The 22,313-nt window shown below is 34.8% G+C and overlaps 1 protein-coding gene across 2 annotated transcripts; it reads left to right on the forward strand.

Moving 5' to 3' along the window:
- Positions 1-33: 33 nt before the first annotated feature.
- Positions 34-21,901, forward strand: LOC113667460 (uncharacterized). 2 transcript variants are annotated; one of them, XM_089196153.1, is made up of 8 exons: positions 34-305; positions 9,151-9,405; positions 14,203-14,629; positions 15,303-16,426; positions 16,785-16,890; positions 17,380-17,432; positions 17,898-17,995; positions 18,580-21,901. In XM_089196153.1, the coding sequence occupies exons 3-8, from the start codon at positions 14,251-14,253 to the stop codon at positions 20,363-20,365; spliced, it is 3,546 nt and encodes a 1,181-aa protein (XP_089052279.1). In that variant the 5' UTR covers positions 34-305; positions 9,151-9,405; positions 14,203-14,250; the 3' UTR covers positions 20,366-21,901. The 2 variants fall into 2 exon arrangements, with proteins under 2 accessions (XP_089052279.1, XP_027039080.2); XM_027183279.2 differs by lacking the exon at positions 34-305 and adding an exon at positions 8,694-8,947.
- Positions 21,902-22,313: the final 412 nt, after the last annotated feature.

Below are 22,313 nucleotides of genomic sequence, written 5' to 3' on the forward strand. Positions count from 1 at the left end.
CTATCACGTGATACAAGCTGATCGAGGAAGCTTGGAACCAAAATGAGTGGGAGGAAATTTTTCCAACCTCAATGTACAGAGTAGACGGTTTGAGAACAATCTTCATAACAGCGTCCCGATCGGTCAAAACACCTGGTGTGATCTGTTTCTGAAGCTTTAAAGCTTTAAAGCTTCGTTTTCATGTACAAGAAGTAAGATGCACCAGCAAAAGATTATTCCACAGCTCGTGTATTTACCGGGTAGAAATCTACATCCTGCGCACGAAGTGGTTGAAATTGTATGGCGATTTCCCGTTCTACTTCAAGGTAAGAACCTGTAACAAGGAATTTCACCGTAGATATTGGTTTGTAGTTAAAATTTATTACTTTCGACGGAAGCATCAGCCTCGTGGCTGCTTCAGCTTTCTTCAGCTGATTTTCGCTTCGTCGCCATTGTGCTAGTTCTATTCATACATTAGACAGCTGATCTTGAAGGGAGGTGAAGACTTTACAACATTATTTTGTATCAAGTCTAGCCAGATCAAAGTCCGTCATCGTTGTCACGTTGAAAACATCATTTATTTTTGTTGGTTAACTACCGAGCTAGTTCCTAACCTATAAGCGCCGTGTGTATATCCTCAATTCATGTAAGAAATTCACAATCTAGATGCATGTGGACAAATTCTTATGAATAGTTGGAGGTACATAACATTCTCCCTTGACTCCGTACTTGCGCGCTCTTCCATTCCCGTAGGTTATGAAATCAGCCACTATTTCTGTAATTAGAAAGTGTAGCAAGGGGAAGACTATCATATATATTTTACAGATCCTTTTTGATGTAATTTATTTTTTTGCAAGAAGTAAACAAAAAATGGTCCATCTTGTTTGAATTAAACTTTGGACCAGAACTGACAGGCTTTAAAGTATTGGTACTCGAGTTTTAAATTTGAGGCCAGATGCTGATCAGTGTAAATGAACATTGGTCATGCAAGATTTTACATGCTTTGACACCACCTTTGGGTGGGGTCTTCTATTATTCTAATATACATGTGCTGCCATCTGAGATATTGTGTTAAATAGAAATCCATGTTGCTGCAAAGCAAATTAACCACACAATCCATCAGGTATCAATTTATTGGAAGCATCAGCATTATTGACCATTTGAACAACCGATGCCCTTAATATACAAAAGGGTTTAAAACACTGTTTCACTTAAGATTTGCTTTTCCCCAGCATTTTACAAATAATCTGCACAGTCGGCATTCTTCTTGTAGTCTGATCATTCCAGCTTGATAAGTTCTGAAAAAGACTGTGTTGGTGATGGTGACTGACATTTCAACAACCTGAGCAAAAGTTGTTATTAGAATCAAGCAAAGTTTTTTTTTCAGTCAAGTTTTACATGTCTGGTTTGCTTGATTGTGTTGTCTGATCTTTTAGGTGAGAGTAGTCCTGAAAGGAATTGTTATCAGTTGTGGTGACTGACATTTGACAACCTTGGTGGAAGTCATCATCTTTTGCCTTTGATGATTGATTCTGCTAAGGTTGTTGAAACATCAGACCATTCTACTGACAACAATTTGTTTTTCAGTCCTACACTTTTTCACCCTGAAGATTAGACTTCACAGTCAAATATTACCCTTGGATTTAAACCATTGAAAGTAGATGTGGTCTGTGAAAACCAGTTGTTCACTTGACTCTGATGGTGACTTTCTCTCTGGTTGTAAAACATAGGTCACTGTCAGCAGTTACAATATTTTTTAGGACTACCCTCTATACTGAGATGATCAGACTTCATGATTAGCTAATACTTTGTTTCTATCAACTGAGAATAATCAGTGACCAAAGCTAATGATTTAGGTGTTAACCTTTCAACATAGCAATGAGCAGTTACTGCTGAGGGGAAGCCATTAACCCTTTAACTCTTAAGATCTGATTGTTAATTCTCCCCTCTAGCTGCCATTCATTCTCTTGTAAATTGGTTGTGAGATGCTGGTGCAAGATCAAGATAAAAAGTATTGATAATTTTGAGTCTCTTAGCCTTTTAACTCCCAAAAGTGATAAACTTGTAACTTCTCCCTATCATATCCATACATGTACATTTTCCATCAAACAGGTAATGAGAATACTCAAACTTATCAAGTAGAAGTTTTTATGTTGACCTACAACTGAACCCCAAAATTCTTGTAACCAATTTTCAAGTAAATTTTTGGCAACTAGAGAGGAGAATTAACAACCATCATGGTATTTTTCAGACTAAATGTGGGGCAGGTCATGTCTTTAGCAAAGAAACTATACTCTCTGTCTTGATCTTAGCCTTTACATGGGGAAGGGACATATAGACACCGGCCAATGGATACCATGTAACATGCCATGGAAGTTTAGGAGAAACTGTTTGGTGTAGAAATTTTGTGGGTATCAATGTACTTTTGACTTAGTAGATTGCCCTTGATGCAAAAATTAAAAAAGGTTTTAATGGAAAAGATCCTGCTAAATGAAAATTTATGAAAAATTTTTACCTTCCGTCTGTTAAAAATCTCTGTATGTAAGTCATGTATCAGTTTTTTTTTAAATATCTACATATGATAATCATGAATGATCCAACATCCAACAAGTCCTGAATTTTTTTAATGTAAGTTGTTGATTTTCTTCCTTGTCAGACTTATCAATGTTCTGCCTATTTAACAGAAAATTGTAAAAATTAGTTCCCAGCCAAAATCTCAGGCAATTAAAACTAGAAAATCATATGTTTTCACAAAACAGAAAAAAATGCCAATTTGCAAATTATACATGTGATTCCCATGGAAATTGTTCATGCCATACTGTAATATTTTGTTTGACTTTAAAACCTTTACTATTTTGTACCAGAGGAGGAATCACATGCACTCTCAGCCTAAGCTTTGTATGATGCCATGAAAGTCTTCACCCATGGACATCTTTGTCATTGATAATGCTTCAAGAGTGAAAGTGCAAAAAGAAAATGGCATGTATAGGTTCATCATGTAAAAAGGCTAGGAAACACTTCACATTACTCAACTAAAGAGTTGTTTCAAATTTTATTGAATCAGAAAAGCATTGTTGACCTCTACCATATTGTATTATTGTATTGATTGGTACTTTTGGATTAATTTGTTCTTTACCTTATTTACTTGCATATAAATCAAACTTGTGTATAAGTCGATCCCCATTTTCAAGGTCAAAAATCAGATTTTTCATCATTTCTAGTAAAAGGAGTCAAATTTAGAACAATAGTAATTTCCCAAAAAGTTAATCTCTTATTTCTGAGAATGTATTGAAAACACGGGGAATAAAAAAAATTAGAAAAACTGCAGGGTAAACTGTAACCGAGTGCTACCAAATTTATTACCACTTGTGTATATATCACCACAATTTAAGCATACACAAGCACTTCAATTTACTAAAGAAGTATTTCACCATATTTTGCAAATTGCATTAAAAATGAAATCCTCTTGCATTTTTTTTTTTTGCATTTTTAAAGATGAAGGTTAGTTAAAACTAACCTTCATCTTAATGTTGATTTTGAAAGGAGATTTAGTAGACCGAAGGAACACTGAAGAGCTTCGAAGGATCGTGCGTAACAAACTAGACCACATGAGAGTACAGCATTCATTAGGTCACTAAGCCACTGAAATTGTTCAATGAAAATGACAGTTTAGTGTCATAAACAGCATCAAAGCTGTAAGAAAAAATGTCTGCTCTGCAGATCAGAAGACAATAGAAATCAGCTCCAGTAGCTTTGTGTTTAAGCCACTTAAAATGTATTATTTCAAACTTTTTTGTTGACGAAAAATGTGCTGAAAATTGATGAAACTAGAACACAATTAAAACTGGTTTTGTAAACTCAGTTTTCTTGACAGAAATGATGCAATTCTTATTCTAATTTCTTGGATTGCTTGAGTCAGGTCTTTGTGTATGGCTCGTCTATAAGTTGAGGGTGATTTTTTGGGCTGATTTTTTGGTCATAAAAGGTCAACTTATACAGGAGTAAATACAGTAAATCATAACCATTATTTTGGGCTTTTAGATGTGAGGTATGAAATTCCACTTTTGAAACTTTTAGTTGTGTGTATGGCCTGAAATAGATTGTCTTTCTGCTAAATCAACTTGGAAAGCTAAACAGTGAGTGTAAATCTTTGTTATTTTGGAGTGAAGAATTTCACAATCCTCAACCAATCCTCCAAATTTAGGAAACCTCCCATTCAAATGATTCAGTATAACATTTTCAGATGTGAAATATTAGTTTCTAGATCTTTTGATCATCATTTGTTTCTATTACTCAAATAACGTCTTATGCATTGATAGAATGATATATGCAGCATCTCAAATTTTTTTAAACCTTTAAGGTATCACAGAAGGAAAAAAATCTTTTTTTTTTCAATTTCATGAGAATTTGATACAAAAAAGATCTATCAACTTCTTAAAATTTGATTTTGTTATCTTTTAACTTAAGGAGATATAAAGCAAAGAGTAATTTGAGAATAGAACGGAAGGCACAAGATTGATGTCACTTTATGTCAACTTCTTTTTGTCATTTAATTAACAATTTCAAAACCACTGTTGATTTCCAAAGCACACTGTACGGTTTCTTTCAGTTCTGAAATTGCTCATTTGTTATGTGTTTATATAATTCAGTTATTGTTTCAAGCTGTCATCATGTCCAAAAGCAACAAGTCCCTTTCACTGTTCCTAAAATTTCTCCACAGTTTGCATTGGAGCAGAAATATTGCTCACTGACAGTGATAGCAGTTCCTACTAGACTTTGCAATTCAGTGGTCAGAGCCTATTTCAATCAAAGTTGCTGTAAGCACTAGTTCGTTAAAAATATCACCAACAGTCCATCATCATTTCTGTAGTATTACCCTTTGAGCATTGATAGTTGAAAAGCTGAGTTTTGTTTCTAGTGTAGCTCTCCTTCTTCTGCCTGACCTCTTTCCTCCTCTTTTTGCTGGTTGAAGCACCTTCCATATCAGCAAAAATAGCTACATATTCATGTATATTACACTTCACCTTCTTATCCTAACTCCTCAAAAATCATATCAGCTCTTTGCTCCCTAGTGCACTTCAGTGCTGACAGCCAGATCAGTGTCAAATGGCTTGCTCCAATTTGATTGGTTAACAGCCTTCACACGCATGAAGTGGAAACGCACTTATGTAAACAAAAACTGTGGCCCTCCAAAAAAATTTAAGTCGCGTTTTCTGGTAAAGTGTTTTGACTTGAGTTCTGATATTTGGAGAGTTTATTCTTGCTGCAGCATTCTCTCAATTTTCACAAAATTTGGTGATAATTTTGGAAATGTAATGAACCCTAAAAGGGTGTTCCAGATTTTAATTTTTTCCTTAATTTTCAAGATATAGCATTTACATCAAAAACTTTGCTAAAAAGTGCTACTTTGAAGTAAAAAAAAAATGATTAAAAATAACAAGGTGTTAAAATACAAATTCCAGACAATCTTTTTAGTTTAGTGCATGCAGATCACATTCCAATGTAAAAGAAATGTATTGATAAAAATGTGTGGTCAAATAAACTGATCTTGTAAATTGTCTCAGCGTGAAAAAAGTAAGCTCCTATTCAGTTCACAGGTAAAATTATTAAATTAAATTACTTAGTCAAAATCAGTGTTTATTAAGCTTTAAGAAAATGTACTTTCACTGGGATGGAAAGCGAAATTTTCATGCTGTCTCAGTGTGAATGAAAATGCTGATTTTCCTTCTGTGATATCTTAATTCCCAAAATCTGATTTTTCATTATTCTTATTACCTGTTTGCTGGACAATGCATGGATGTTTTATAGGTAGAAATTACATGTTATCACTTATGGGAGAGGGAGAGATTGCCTCAAAGACTAATGCCTTTCTGTGTAAATCATAATAATCCAAAAGATCTCCTAGAGATGGAAAGAAGAGGACTGATGCTCCAATATTACTGTCCAAGTTGCTTAGCAAGAATCAAAATATATTTGAATGTTTAGACCATTCAAAATATTCTTTGAAGGTTGTTAGGAATCTCAAAACAAAGTCATTGTTATTATTTTAACAAATAGACTACTAGTCATTTCCAAGATCCAACTTGAAATCCAAAGTTTAAACTGCTTCATTAATACATTTCTTGTAAATTGTTTAAAAGATTCTGTTGTCATTTCAAGATAGCATGTCTTATTTTTGTTGCATTAATTGATATTGCAATAGGAATTTTTAAGGTTAATTACCTTTCAGAATTAAATGGAGGACTTGAAATACTTGGAGAGCTTAATAGAGGAATTGTTTTATAATCAATATTATCTCAACAATATGAAGTATTTATTAAAATGATTTAGGGATCAATCTACTCAATTGATGTAACATGCCATTAGAAAAAGGTCTTCTACTAGTGTTGAAATGGATTACAGAGTGCCTCTAGCAGTATAAATTTTTTCCTTTTGAAATTTCTTCCTTGAGATTACCTTCAAGGACATGTATTCTGATATTGTATGGTGTAACAGTTGCAGTAAACTCTTTAAAGAATAGAAATATATATGGAAATTTCTACATTCAATACCATTAATTGTTTGAAGTTACTAGTTGAATTTATGACAAAACTAGATTAATACTCGTTTTAAAGTCTATTGTGTACAAGTATGTTTACTTAAATTAAGCATGACATCTGCATCATTGGCTTAAGGCAAAAAGAAAATCTTATTTTTCTCACATTTCCATTAATACATTATAAATGTATACAATATAAAATGAGCAATTTACTACATAATTTGGTTTTATCAACTGGGTTGAAAAACAGTATGTGGATCACCATAAAAAATTTCCTAAAGTTGAAACTTTGAGAATTAGACCTCCATCAGAGTAAAAGCATCAGCTTTAGAAACTCTTTATTTTAGCCAATTTACATTTTCAATTCATTTCATTGATAAAACCAAGTAATTTTCTAATACCCCAGCCCACATAGCACCGCAAAACCTTATAAACTTATCCCTTTATCTAGTTTACTTTACTTTACCTACAGCTGAAGACATTCACCTAAAGTTTGATTTTTCTCACAGCTATAATAAGCAATCTCTTTACCACATATGTGATATACTGGTAGTGTGTTTTTAAGGTCAAATATAACAAAAGTGTGTACCTTTTGAAGTAGGTTAGATGCAATTCCCTACTTTTTCTAAGACTTTATCTGAGTGTTCTGATATTGTTTCCAATATTATGGGACTTGAAATTAATTTTTTAATTGGTTTGGTAGAAAATGCAGTTGTATGGTTACAGAAACAGCAGATTATAAGAAATAGTTCTCAGTATTTAATTTGGTAATGTAAGTCCAACCCTGAAAAGCCTCAATTGTGATAAGGAACATTCTAATCCCAGGAGAGTATTCAATTTATAAAACATGCATGATGAAAGATTGCTTTTTTCCGGTTCTCATCTCCATTCTTTGTTTGATGACAAATTATGCTTACATGTTTTTAAAAAGCCAGTCAAATGTTTGAGAGCCTCCCATATGGAATATCATAAGTTAAGCTTCCCCTTGACCATTTACACCCCAACATCAGTTTGCAAATTCTCTGTACTGTTTTCTACACATTTCCTAAGGTGCCAGTTAGAAGAATTGGTTTAACAATCAAGAGCTTCAGTCTTTAGTTGGTGATCATTAATGTTTGATTCAGGGGGGAGATTCTAAGGGGAAATTAAATGTGAGTCATTCTTAAGGGTAAGTGTTAACTTTAGTTAGACATGGACAGTCTCTAAATTTGAAATGATTCTTATCAAATCAAAATATATAAATCGGTGTTAAAAGGTGAAAAGGCTGGCCCTAACTTACTGTGAGTAGCTTTATTCGGCCTCGTGCCAAATAAGCTTTAGTTTATGAAAAGAGATTATCCTTGATGAGGCCCTGAAGGTTCAATATTTCAAACTGTATTGCATTTTCTGACTAGGAAATCAGCTGTATATGAGGCTATAATAATTTATTCTCATCATCATCATTATTGGTAATTAAAAGTGTGCGGCTGAAAATTACAGCTACTGGTCGATAAATACCATAAAAGTTAATAGTTAAGTGAGAATGAGAAAGAATTCCTATTTTATGATTGAAAGGGAAAACTGTAGAGAGCTAACACAATTTTTGTGTTGCCATTAGAAGGATGATCACCAAAGCAATAACTAACATGCTCCTTTAAAAATATTTAGAAAATTCAACTACAGTATTATTTTTTGTTCTGCTGTGACTTCCTTAAGGCAATTAAATCATCAGGAATATAATAATTTTATTACTTTGTAATTAAATTTTGTTTTTAATGAGATATTTTTTTCCTGTAATTTTTCTTCCTGAATTAGAAAAGGAATCAAATAACTTCTGAATTTTTAAACTTAACATTTTACACATATGAAAATTCTTTAAGAATACTTCAAAGTATGAATAGTCCAAGGGAAAAGTTTTATGAATATTACTAAATATATATATATATATATATTTCAAATTTTAAATTCATAACTTGTGTAGGATCATTAGTAAATTGATATGTGTCTTTAACCGTATCAAAATCTTTCCAGTGGGTGGGGAGGAAGTTGGATAGTGGGTCACAATTGGAAAAAAATTTTCATCTAAAAAAACGTCATTAAACACATTAGGCAACAGGAAATGATCAATGGCTTTGGTAACAACATGAAACAAGGAAATATTTTTCCGTTTTGGAACAACGCCGTTGATTTGTCAGTTCCGGTTTTTTGTAGAATTTGTCATTTTAGACACTTTTTCTGGGCTTAGTTTTCCAATTTAACAAAATACTTCTCAACTATTACTTTGTAAATTAAAAAATTCCTGGTGAACCGCATGTGTCAAGCGTGTTTGTAACTGTCAGTTCGATCTATGACGTTTGCGTAGTCACGTGTCCTGCCAAACTTTAAACCTCATTTGTTATGTGTGGCGATGTCAATTCAACTTCATCTACGATGCCCGTAACTGAAGTACAGGTATTTTTGATTTGTTTTCCCTTTTCGCGTCTAAAATTTTCCATCGATGTAGTATTTTATTTTTCAAAGGCTTGACGAATATTTTCCTGTTCAAACCGATGCGTCAACAGGCAATTTAGACGTGTTCAATACATTTCATTTTGTAGCATACCATGACAGAATTACTGCCTAACTGACTTTAAATTATTGATTTTTATTTTCAGTGGATCGGGGCCAGTTGTGGACGGCACAGCACTTACACCTTCTACAGAGGTTTCAGATTAATTGTCGATGGCGTGGCAAAAAATTTCTGTCTCGGAGAGTTTTATTTTGTGAGGAATTCCACAGACCAACCGATATGCATAGCTGAACTACAATTAGTTTGGTACGACGCGAGTACTGACAGCCAGCTTGCTTCCGCGAGGCTTTATTTTAGACCCGAAGATACTCCCGCAGGACGCCTTGCAAACCACGGACAGGTCAGTTATTTATAAATTTACTTACCAGGGATTTTATTTCATTTTATTGCTTTGATTTGCCGTTTTGGAGCCCGTAAAATGGCCAAGGTTAACAAATCTAAAAACACTAAAAATTTGTTTGTTGAAGTTATAATGCTTCATTGATTTTGTGAAGACGTTGTTAGAAATTTTGCGCTGGATCGTCGATTTCAAATTATCTTTTTTTTACCATAGAAATCAGAAAAAATCAAATTATCTTTAATCTTTCTTCACTTTAAAACTTAAAACATGAGCCCAGGAGAAAGAAATTGTGGCGTATTAAAACGGAATATTTAAGCTCAGTGGAACACGCTTTTGTATCTGTCTACCACTTGTATGTCCTATATTTAGATGAATATTTATTAGAACTGAGAAAAAATAATGTGCCTAAAATATTTTGTTTTTTTAGTAGTGATCTTCAGTTCATCCAGTCGTAAGTGTAACACTTCTTGGCAAACTGATCGAGAAACTGTGATTTGGTCTTTTGTTTCTATAGCGCGCCGCGAGGAAGTGAAAGAATTCCCATGTGCTGAACTTCATTAAATTTCATTTCTTAATTTTGATAACGTCCGAACTGATTTTATAGTCTCTTAATTGCCTGGATAAACTGTTTAGAAACTCAATAGTCAAGAGATTCAAATTGACAGTTTATTGGTAAGTTCAGGACTCATCGAAGTATTTTATCAGCAACAGCTCGGTGGTTCCATGTAATGAAGTTTTTACAACACCACGCAATTTATATTCATGAGGTCATATCAGTAAACAACGTTTTATTCATAGTGCGTTCCGTGCAATGTTTACAATTATTTCCAATTTTTTACGCGATTAGGGTGCAAATTTAATTGAAAATTTACGATCATTAAATTGAGAAATGAAAAGTTTATATGAGTTCGATTATTTAAGCTATAAAAACAGCTAGCGGTGTTTGATGATAACAAAAGAAATTGATTTGCATTTTTAGCACCGCAAGTAAAATTCACTCGCGATGTTTCCGGTCGAGAGATTGTATTTCAGTTTGCGAAGTAATTTTTATTCTGGGCTATAGTTTTGTTTTCACTATTATCAATTTTACGAATAAAACGCATACATAACAATACCTGTTTTTCGGCGCTATTTTAAGCAGAAATTGACATTGTATGTGATGAAAAATTACACCTCTGTGCCTTCGACAGATGTGTATTAAGTCAAAACAATAGGAAATATTTGAATAAAAATAATAACCTGCTTGCAGCTTTAGAAATCTAAGTAAGTGAATTTTTCTCCCCTACCCGAAAACTCGTTTTAGATCGATTTCTCGACAAAAAATATTCGCTTTGTTTTTGGACGTGATTCGGCAGATTTGTACTATTTTAAGAGCCATTTTGAACAGAAATCGATGCGTGTAAACAAATTACCACATGGTCTTGATATTAATTGGAATAAGGAACCACGGATTGTTTTCATGAAATATTGTTTGATGGTGCTCGTTTTGACGTTGAAATTGCTAAATGATAGATATAGTGATGATGATACGTACGGACTGATTTAAGTTTAGTTGAAAATACGGCTCGCATTCTGTTGTAAATTCACTGGTTACTTAATACGTGTTGTATTACATTATCTTTTTATGTAGGATTAAATGGGAGATCAAGTCAATTTTTACCATTGTTTTAATTTTGCATCCACTTTAGACGTCTAAGAGCATATTTTAGGCAGAAGATTTTGATAGATCGCGAAATTTTGTTTCTTAAATGTGCTTCACACTATATTCTGGTTTGATAATTAATCGCTCCGTGATTCCGCTTGTCAGTTTCATTGTTGAAATATCTCGAATCTATCATTGAATTTTAGTTGTGATTTTTGTACGGGATGCAATGTCTCTTTCCTTGTATTTCATGTGATTAATACCAATTAAATATCTAAATTGTCAAGTTTGATTTTTTTGGAATTGTTTTCTTTGGAAGAGGTTCAACACTCATCCGAGCTCGGTTATATGTTAATTTCACTGTGCAAATAAATTACTCTGGCTCTGGTTGGAAGAATTTGAAGTTCCAAGTTCTAAATTTAGGGATGAAACAAGTTCCTGTATCACAATAAACATGTATAAAATCAAGTGATTCAATGTTATTTAATATCTCTTAGTATTGAAGAATAAAGTCAAGTCAAATCTCTTGTGAGAGCTGAAAGGATTATGAAACATAATCAAGGGTAATTCTGCTATTTCTTGCCAAACCCAATTATAGAATTCTTTCATTTTGATTGTTTTTTAATTCTCAAACTTGTTCAATAAATGTACCAAGTCTCGACCTTCAGAATAAGTGAACACTATTTGGAAAATGTCACAATTTGTTATCTGTTTTGTTTTGTTTGACTGTTATTTGATACAATTAAACAAAAATTTTATTAATTTCAGCGACAGTGCTACATTTACTGTTTAATTTATTTCAGTCATAAAAGAGTTTTTCCGTAAAATACTATTTAACATTAACAGCTAAATGTTAGTTGATTATTCTGAGTACTTGAAAGAGTATTGCAAGTGACCACTCTTATGCACTTCAATACACTATTGCCAAGACCAAGTTTGGCTTTAAGCACATGTTCATATCAAAAGGCCTTGAATTAATTAGCATTCTGTACTTTTTGATGTTTATCAATTTAAAATTTTCCTTCTTGCTGAGTTTGATCTGCCTGTTCCCATGTTTTATTCAGTGAATGTTTAATTATAAAACAGGGAACTTTTAGATCACATCTATTTTTATCTAGCAGTATGCAAAATGAACAGACTCTATAACAGAACATTGTTCCCTAGCAAGAACTACATTGTTGATACACATGTGCAGAGTAAGGTTGGATAGGCTGTCAGATTTTTAGGCTTCAATTAATAAAATTATTTGAATTGTTATTACATGTGAGTCTCGCAAGATAGGAGAGAACAATTAGCCCTTTACCCTAACACTTAGCACAGCCATGGGTTTTTAGATGCTTTTTCAATTTTGTTGTATATGGTTACAAGAGAATGTTTGCCATGTTGTATTATTTGAATCAATGTTTTCAATAAAACATAACAAGGAAGTCATACTGCTTTTCCTTTTATTTATCATATTTTTTTTCATTTTCAAGGGAGTGATAAGTGTATAATTTGGATTGATGATTAAGAGGTTGTTGTTGATACAGTTGTTAGCTAAATCTTGGATTATTTTGATCATCTTACCAAGTTTACAATGAAATTTGGAATATCTGAGAAATTTAACTTCTCAAAATTGTGTGAATAGATCTTTGCATCAGGTTCTGTATCACTTCAGGGTACTCAGTCTCATGTAATTTTTGTTACGTTTAAACTTCTGTGGATTTTGCAGATTTTCCAATATCCACAAAACTATAACCCTGCAGAAAAAGAAAAACATATTTTAGCACTCCAAATTCATGTATTTCAGTTAAATGAAACATGCATCAAGCAAATCAAGTGTCAACTGGTCTGCCAACTCACTTGAAATAACAGTGAATGTACAAATCATCCACTGCAGTAAACTACCATGTGGATAACTCATCTCAGTATAATATATATATAGAATATTTTTTTATTTATTTTTTTTAAGTTCTTCTCCTTGTTGATGCGCAGCTGCTTCAGCAGAAATATTATTAAATTATTTCCAAGCAGAAATTTTAATCATCTTGACAAGTAAAAATGTGTTCTTTCAAACACACAACAAAATGGCATTTCTGTAATTGAAACTCCTTCAAATTTTTCATTCTAGCAGGCAAGAATGTAAGGAATCTAAGTGCATACAATAAATGAACTTTTTACAATTAAAAATCAGTGAAGTTGCTTGCCATTGATGTGTTTTTGTATATTAGTAACAGTGGGGTCCGATATGTGCTTTATTAGGCATTTTTTTAAGTTTCAAGTTTCAAGTTGTGCATTCAAGGAATAATTGGGTGCCTGGAAATCAGACGTGAGATCTGACATGAACATCCAGTGTTATAGAACTGAAATGATTATCAACTGTGCAAGGCCCAGAATTTGCCATCACTTTTATTGGCCACCAACTGAGGTTTTTTCCCCCAAAAGAATGCTGCATGGGCCTTTCTGTTAAAATATCACTTGTGGTTGAATTTACACAAACAAGAGTCACATTTAGACCTTCCTTGCTGAACCTTGGCATTACTCCAAAATGATGTGATAATCTTAATTACTAAGGGATATATGGTCATTTTCAGGTTTTATTATCATTTATTAATTTTTGTGCTTTGATCTTGTATCTGATTGGTGATGATAGTATTGTTTTTCTGTTCTTTTTAAGACTATACGTCGAGTACTTTTTATCCCACCTAAAATTTAATTCTAATTTTAGGGTATTAAAGATGAAAGGCATTTTGTCTAGACAGATATAATATTTGTAAGATGACCTTGTAAAATTTTTAGACATATTTTGATATAATCCAACTTGTATCTTAACGAAGTGTAGATAGAAAAGTGGGAGCAGTCTTAAGTGCAATATCATCTAACCTGGCTGGTAAATTCTGTTCATGTGTCTTTTTGGCAGCACTCACCTTCATTGCTCTCTCAAACTAAATGCATCACATCATCAGTCTTTCAAATGTATTTTTAACTTCAAAACTCAAGCTTTCAGCTGCTTTAACTGCTCTCTTTGGTGAATGAAATGACGAGAGACCAGAATTTGTAAATATGTCATGTGTAAATAAACACAAAACAATTAATATTTTATTGATAAAATTGATTCATACATTTTATTTTACATGTGTTCAAAATGACTGTATTTATTTGTTTATATTTATTAGGATGAGTTACTATATGCTGACCAGAAGGTTGTCATTAAATGCCACGACATGGCTGTATGGCAGAATTCAGGACTCCAATGGAATTGTGGCATGTTACCCTTGTGTGAAAGTGATTTTGTATGTGTCAATGACAAATACTATTTGAACAGCAACAATGTTGCTAAGGAGAAAGAAACTTTAAAAACTGCCAGGGAGGCATGGATGAAAAGGGATCATCCTCGCAGCCTCCACATACTTACATTTCCGGCTTATTGTCGCTACAGAGCTCTTAAAAGGAGGCTCTTATCGGGCATGTTTTTGACAAGAGCCCAGTTGACTGCACTGGGTGGAGTTATTGCGGAACACAAAAGTATACGGGTGCTCTTCTGTAGAGATAGTTTTCATCATCCCAGCTTGGACAAGTTTGAATTATCTGGTGATAACAAAGGTATGAATAATGTTGCATGTTAAGGGTTTTTTTCTTTTTTAAGAATTGTAGAAGGCAATAATTGCAAGCTAACAGGATACATAACAGCTCCATGTTTGAAGAAAAGCAAAGCTCAGGCCATCCAAATTTAGCCAGAGAATTCAGAGTAGGATCTGGAGAATTCTTCAATCTTTTATGCTTAATCCTTTGCACCCAGACATTAGCATTTTAGACATAAGCATTGTCCTTTATTTTCATGATCTAAATGAATGGTTCACCAGTATAAGAAGAAATAAGAAGCTGGTCTCTCTTATGGTTTTTCAGGTTTGGAATAATCTTGATTTTTTTCAAAATTGTGGTCAGATGTGATTGTTTTTTTTCCTACATATAAACAACCAACTGAACTATTTCTTGATATACAAGGCTGATACTGAAGCTCTGTCGCAGAAAAGATTGATACTTGTATATTATTTTCCTGAAGCTAAGTGATCACAAGGTGAAGAAATGTGTAGCACAATTGTGCTACTGAATCTATGCTCCAACCTAGTTCAGTGAATGTGGACATTTTTCAACACTGTCAATTCCAATTCAACATAGAAACAGAGGACAAGAAGAGCTACCTTGTGGAATGTCCACTGCTAAATCCCTTTTTTTCCACTTTTATTTATATCCCCTTTTTCTTTCTGTTTACCAGCACCAGTTCTGAAAGGTAGGCCAAGGAAGAAAAAGAAGCTTACTGCGCAAAACAATGTGCTCAAGAAGAAACGGTTTGTGGCAGACATTCAAAATCACCTTGGAAATTCACCAGCAGCAAAACGATGCAAAGTATCAGAGGAAGAAGAGAGTGCAGGTTCTGATATGTCAGAAGGTGTGCAAGACAAGATAAAGGCACCTCCTGCAATGGGAAGGAAAACCAATGGGCCACCGCCCTTAATAAAGCCACGAATACAAGTCAATAACGCAGAAAAGGCAGAAACAGCAGAGATTCCCAAAGTTGCTGTTCAAGATGTGCCATTGGCAAAAGGAGAACATACAAAGATCCCACCTCCTCTTATTCCCTCTAGCAAGTTAAAGGCAGATGTGCTGTGTCTCTCACAACCACTGCAGTCTAGTCAAAAGGAAATCAGTACAAATATTTCAGAGTGTTCAAGGACCACACCTATTCAAAAGCAAGTTTTCTCTTCGAACGCAAAGCTAAGGGATGTTGAAAACAGTATGACCAATAAAAAGACTGTTTCACTGATGAAACCACACTTGACTGATAGAGTTAGAACAAATGTTACAGTTATACCTGCTTCAAGTTCAAGCTCTATGTCAGAGAGTAGAACAAGCAGAGTACCAAATTCCCTCACAGAAAACAAGAAAACTTCAAATGGGACAGCTGTCACATACACCCATAATGTTGACAATTCGAGAACACAGCCAGCCGTCCAGGCCAATGTACATCCACCTACTGTCTTGAGCACCCGACCAGTAACTACAACACAAGGCACCGTCAGCACACAGCTAGCAGCATCTACCTGCAATGTTATGCGCAACCAACCTGTGGCATGTTTGCAGCAGCCCATAAGCAGTGTGCAGTCAGTTCCAGCAAAATCTTTTCAAAATGCCACACCAATTTCAGGACCCATTTCATCTTCAGTGAACATCAATGATGTTACAAAGCCAAGGTTCAGTAAGGAAAATGAAGAAAAGCATTTCAGACCACCCTCTGTTTCAGAGGAGAAGAAAGAGAATGAGATGAAACAAATGGAGGAATCTATTTTGTGGAAAAAGAAGAAGAAAAGACTGAGGATGCCTGGAAATGTCAAGGATGAGGTACTGCAAGTGGCACACTGTGACAAAAAATAGTTGCTTTTGAAGAGAATAAAACTTTGAAATGAACATTTGCCAGGATGGGGATATTGATGGGTTAGGGCAGGATAGCAGGGAGTAGTGCAGTTGTAATTAATTTTTTTCAAGATTTAAGTCAATTGATAGCACATTGCAACAAAAATAGTTGCTTTTGAAGAGAATAAAACTTCAAAATGAACATTTGCTAGGGTGGGGATATTGATAGGTCAAGGGCCAGATAACAATAATGATGATAGTAATCATAATGATGATATTAATGGCAGTGAACACAAATCCTTTGAATTTCTTGTGAAAAATGCCTGCTTCTGTTATGAATAAACAGGTTTATGATGACGATGATGAGAAGTTCTTCATGCAAACCTTACGTGACTTCATGAGAAAGAATAACCAGCCACTTGGCAAGTTGCCTGCCTTGGGCTTTAAGAAAGGTATGACTCTTGTGTTTGTAATACTTAACTGTTAATTAAGTACACCTATTTTTGTTACCACCAGGTCATGGATTGGGTGAAGCTAACATCAAATTTACATGTACTTCTATACATACAAAATTGCATCCATAAATACAGTACATACATACATCCGTAGATACATACACTGTGCTTATGTATATGAACATGTAATTACTTTTGATACAAATTTGCAACTTTTCATGCTCCCAAAGGTAGCTTGTACACTATCTTTTCTGCTAGTTAAACAAGAATTCGTAGTTCTAAGGTTGTGGGTGTTAAAAATATACATGCATCCCTGTGCAAATCCTGATGCAGAATACTTTAAATTTTTGAGGTTTGGAAATGAATTGTGCAAAGAATTTTGCATGACAGGGGAAATTGTAAAATGATTAGGGAGAAAAATGTTCGAACTTTTTTTGCTCTTTTAATTATTTTAATAATCAGTTGATGGTTGTCTTATTCCCTCAGTTAATCTGTGGACAATGTACAATACAGTGCAGAAATTTGGAGGCTATGATGCAGTAAGTATCAAACTATTTAAACAGTCATGTCTTTAAACTCAGTAGTTTGTTGCTTTACATTTAGTATTGTAAGTGTTGCAATTCCCTTTATGAAACAAAGGTAAGGTAAAAGTTGAAAAGTATGTTAATTGGTTTGGAAATTGATTTTTATGAAAAAAATGTTTCCAGTAAAGTAGGGAAAAGTCTCACAGAATATGCAGGTATCCGAATTAGACACAGGTCCTGTTTCCTGGTCATTGCATATGTTTGCATGCTAATAGAAGTGCAGGTGTATGAGGCATTATTTTCAGTCAGGATGGGGAAAAAACCTCCCATAGAAACCAACTCCCATTAAAAAAGCAACTTATTTTGACATTTACATTGTAAATTAGTCCGAGAAATTACTTTTATTTGCCTATGAATCTAACCATTGTAGTTTGGCTTTGAAAGAAACCTCCTAAGCAGTTGTAAATGTTCATCTTGTAGGTGACTGGGAAACGTCTGTGGCGACGTGTTTATGACTCACTTGGTGCAAGTACAACTATAACAAGTGCTGCCACTTATACCAAGAGACATTATGAAAGGTGAGTTTGGCAGTAAGTTTTTCTCACAGTGGCCATTTAGAAATGATTACATCTTTAACAAAATTCTTGGTTGTTTTTCTTTGCCATGTGTCCATTTTCCACATATCAGATGGGTATGCCATCGTAGCTGTCCTTTTGAGAGTTTTTTTACCACTAGATACCTTTCATTGTCCTTTCCTTTAACACTTTAACTCCCAGGAGTGACCAGCATGTAACTTCTCTCTATAATATCCAAACATTATCCAGTAAACAGGTGAGGAGAATACTCAAACTTATCAGGTAGAGGATGTTATTTTGATCTTACACTAAATTCTTGTAACTAATTTACAAGGAAATGTCTGGCAGCTAGAGGGGAGAATTAACAATCAGATCTTGGGAGTTAAAGGGTTAAGATACACATGTATGTTCTAATTTCAATTGAATGTCATCCAGTTACATTTGCAAAGCTTTCCCTGTCTGTAATGTACTGGTATGTTTAACCTGCAGCTGCCATGGTGATAAAAATATTTTGGCATGCATTTTCTTGTCTGAAATCTTGCAGAAATTATGTGATATCCCCTTAAATTATTTGCCTTTTCTTTCAGGTTACTCTTGCCATATGAGAAGCATATAAGAAACGATCTCAAGAGACAGATGGATGAGAAAAATCCCCCTTTTGCTGACAGCTGTGGACAAAAAGAGCTTTTAGACAAAACCAAGAAAAAACCAGGTTTAACAGTCTCCAATAGCAAAGCAGTGCAACCAAGCTTTCATGCAGACCAGGCTGTCGTAGAGAAGAAGCAGAATCAGGTCATGGAAAGAGATAGAAATACACGTGATAATATTGCACCAGTGTCATCACAGCAAGCAATACCTTTAAGAGTGACCTCCACACCTGATGTAAAGAGGAATGCAATGCACATAGCCCATTCTCAAGAAATGAAACCTGTTATAACAACATCAGCCATCACCACAGCCTCCTATATGCAAGAAATTTCACCTGTTTCTGTGAAATCCATCACAGAAGAATCTAAACTGTGGAGGAGCAAGTCAGTTGCAAGCACAGAGCCACTGATCACCTCATCCTCTGACAGAAGAGAAAAAGTTGTTCCAGTGCAACAATTTTCACAAGAGGCAACTGTCACTCAAGACAGGAAACAGCATCGCAGGGAAGAGATTCGTAGCCATGAGGAAACAAGTGCAAGAACCAACTTTGTCTATGCAAAAAACACAGTTGCTGTTGGTACCAATCTGAATCAAGCTATTCCACCACAGAGGGTCTCTAAAGTTGTGAATGATGATATGCGAGTGGTACCACCTTTACAGCAGTTAAATACTGCTAACAAAGGAAGAGAGATTATTGATTTAACATCAGAGGACAGTCCTCCGGGGGTACAGTCTAGGAGTCACACTGTGCCACAGACTCAGAAAGAAATGCAAGAAATATCCAAGGTGCAGAGACCAATAATTGGTGGTGGAGAAAATTCCAGGCTGAAACATTTGCAGCAATCGCAAATAAAACAAGAACACAACGACAGTTCAAAGCACCACTCCACTAAAGAACTAAAACCCAAAGTAGAAGGATCCATAGTTTATGGTGTGCAGCCGTACAGTGGTCAACCATTTAATGGCAACAAGGTTCCATCTCGTGTTCATGAAAGCTCTCCTGGGTTTACAACAAAGAAAGCTTTAGATGAAGTCTGTCCACCTCTAAAACAAGAAACATCCCATTCCAAACAGGAGAAGAAGAGGCATAAACAGGCACGATCAGAAAACTTAGAAGGCTGCTACACACGCTCCCCTTCATCAGAGAGTGTTGATGAGCATTTTGCAGAATGGCTACGAAGACAGTCCAATGGGCAACAGCAACATCCTAAATCTAGCACCAGACATCACTACACTCCAGAACTTGGCCAGTTAAGGTATAACTATGTTTCCGAGGACCTCTGTCCCCCAGACTGCTCTTGCTCATTATCAGCAAGCAGGAAAGATGAAATTAGAGCCCCTCCACCGAAGCCAAAGAAGGAGCATTACGAAGAAGAGCTACCATTTCATGGTATGACATTTTACCCAGGAAGATGGAGTCCTTCCTCCATGATGCCAGATCGCCCTGATCTTTACATATCCTCTCCTTCTGCTCATTTGCAAGGACCACCAGACGCACTTTCGAGTCACTTGTGTACAGCATCCAGGATTTTCATTCCCACACCCCCTATGTTTAGTCCTACCTACCACTTGGGTGTGGCACCTGTGGGTGCTCCGGCCTTGATAACGGGCACAGATGATCAGCTACACATTCACCCACATTGTTTGCTGGGATCAACTTATCCTGGTACATCGAACTCAAGGACACCAGAAGGAACCAATTACCCATTATACTCTTTTACTTAAGTGACCATTCTGGTAACAAGGACTTGAGAAAAAACTGTAACAGAAGCCCATGTTTGGATAGGGGAAAAAACCATACTTACTTCACTAGAAGAGCATCTACCATAATTTACACAAATCATTCCTTGTGCTCTGAAGTCCTCAAAAATAGCCACTCCTGCAGAATTTCTCTCTTAAGATGCTAGGATTCAAAATTTACACAATTACAAAAGTGAATTTTTTAATGATTTGTTGATAAATATCCACTCGTTTAAAAAATTATTAATTTTGCAAGCAGCATGTGTGGGGCTGTTTCAAGTGTAGATGCTAAGTTTTCATTGATATAAATATGTAGTTAACGATGTTATCTTTCCACCGAGGTGGGAATTTCACGCTTAAGTGTTGACATGGTGTTAAATTACACATTTTGAATACTCTTTTTTAGAATAGTCAGCTGGTCTGATTCAATTGTTAACTCAGGAGGTACTCACATTCATTAGCAGCTCTGAAACCCTCTGTTTTCAGTAGTCTCACCTAAGGCTTTAACAGTGTAATTTTTAGGAAGCTTTCATTTCTGCTGGCATTGTAAATATATTTATTTCGGCATTCTGAACTCATCATACATCTTCCAGAAATTACATTATCACGGTAGTTTGAAAAAGACGCAAACTACTGGTCACCTATTAGAACTTCATTGTTGGACCCAGGAAACATTAATCATAAAACCCTTTCCCTTTCAAGGGCTTGTGTTAAAAGTGTTATATGGTCAATTTTTGATGACATTCTCTCATTTTCATTGTAAATTTTGTGAATATAAGGTTGCTGTTTGTTGCAGTGTGAGATAAAGGCTTTAATTTTCATCGATTAGAAATGAAATTAAATAGCAAGAGATAATTGCTTGTAAAATTTATAATTTATTAATTCCACAATGCGATTTTGCTTGATTTTTTTTTACATTAAAACCTGATTAATTACGATTTTCTTATTGATGTGTTATGGTTTAATTTGTCTTTGGTTCAAAGTTCATTTTCCTTCCGTCAATTTTGTAATCGTACACTATCACAGGGACTACAGAGGAAGCTAAAATTTGAACCAAAAGCGAAATTAAACCACAACATATACGAGCAACTCTTTCTCAAGGGCTGGTTCAGTTGATAACTATTTCTAATGTTACAACTATGTTACATTTTCATGATTGCTACCCCGTAGAATTACCAAACGTTATATTTTAAGTCAGTTTGTGTTGTATACATTCTAGCAGAGTTTGGACCAACTTTCTACCGTTTATGATGGTGAAAATTTGAGTTCACTCAGTATATTGTCATATTGCAAAGGTGTGAAATATTTTTTAGGTGAACACGGCTTTGTAGTATTTTTCTAACGCAAAAGGCTATTTTTGTACATTATGCAAAGCTAAAGCACGTGATTTTTGCTTGTTTGTTTTTGCTGGATGTAGTGTATTTATTTTTGCAAAGGTCAAGAAGACTTCACAGATGAAACTTTAACTTTTATAAATAATATTTTGCAAGAGGTTAATGTAAATAAACTCTCTTTGATATACCTGTTTGACTCCATTCACGTGTGGGCCAAATTATGTTTCATGTTACCAAAAAGAGGCGCTTTATCAAGTTCTAAGGCATGTACACGCCACTGCAATGTCATCGAATAGCGGTCACTTAAGGAGCGCCCCTTGCAAGACCTGAGGCATAAGAACCTGAGAATGGAGAGACTGAGACACCCAACCACCCAACCACCCACCCCGTCTTAACCTCCTTTTCAGATCTTCTCAATCTTGCACTACAAGTAACGATTCACTGATGCAATAACTGGGTTAAAATAATAAAACGTTCCTTTTCTCGCTCAACAGTTTCTCATGTAGTCCTGGCTGCTTTAAAAGTGTGGAAATCACTGACTGAAAATGAGAGGTACATGATGCAACCGAAAGTATACGTAAACAAGGTCTTTGAATTAG

This window comes from Pocillopora damicornis, chromosome 2 (assembly GCF_964200805.1).
Source record: "Pocillopora damicornis chromosome 2, jaPocDami1.2, whole genome shotgun sequence".
In the NCBI taxonomy this organism is placed as follows: Eukaryota; Metazoa; Cnidaria; class Anthozoa; order Scleractinia; family Pocilloporidae; genus Pocillopora; species Pocillopora damicornis.

Bases quoted from the DNA above. Each gene is read 5' to 3' on its own strand.
- LOC113667460 (XM_027183279.2), top strand. From the start codon at position 8,894: ATGTGTGGCGATGTCAATTCAACTTCATCTACGATGCCCGTAACTGAA. The intron at 16,427-16,784 runs GTACTGCAAGTG...ATGAATAAACAG, and splicing joins CTGGAAATGTCAAGGATGAG to GTTTATGATGACGATGATGA. The intron at 17,433-17,897 runs GTAAGTATCAAA...TTCATCTTGTAG, and splicing joins AATTTGGAGGCTATGATGCA to GTGACTGGGAAACGTCTGTG.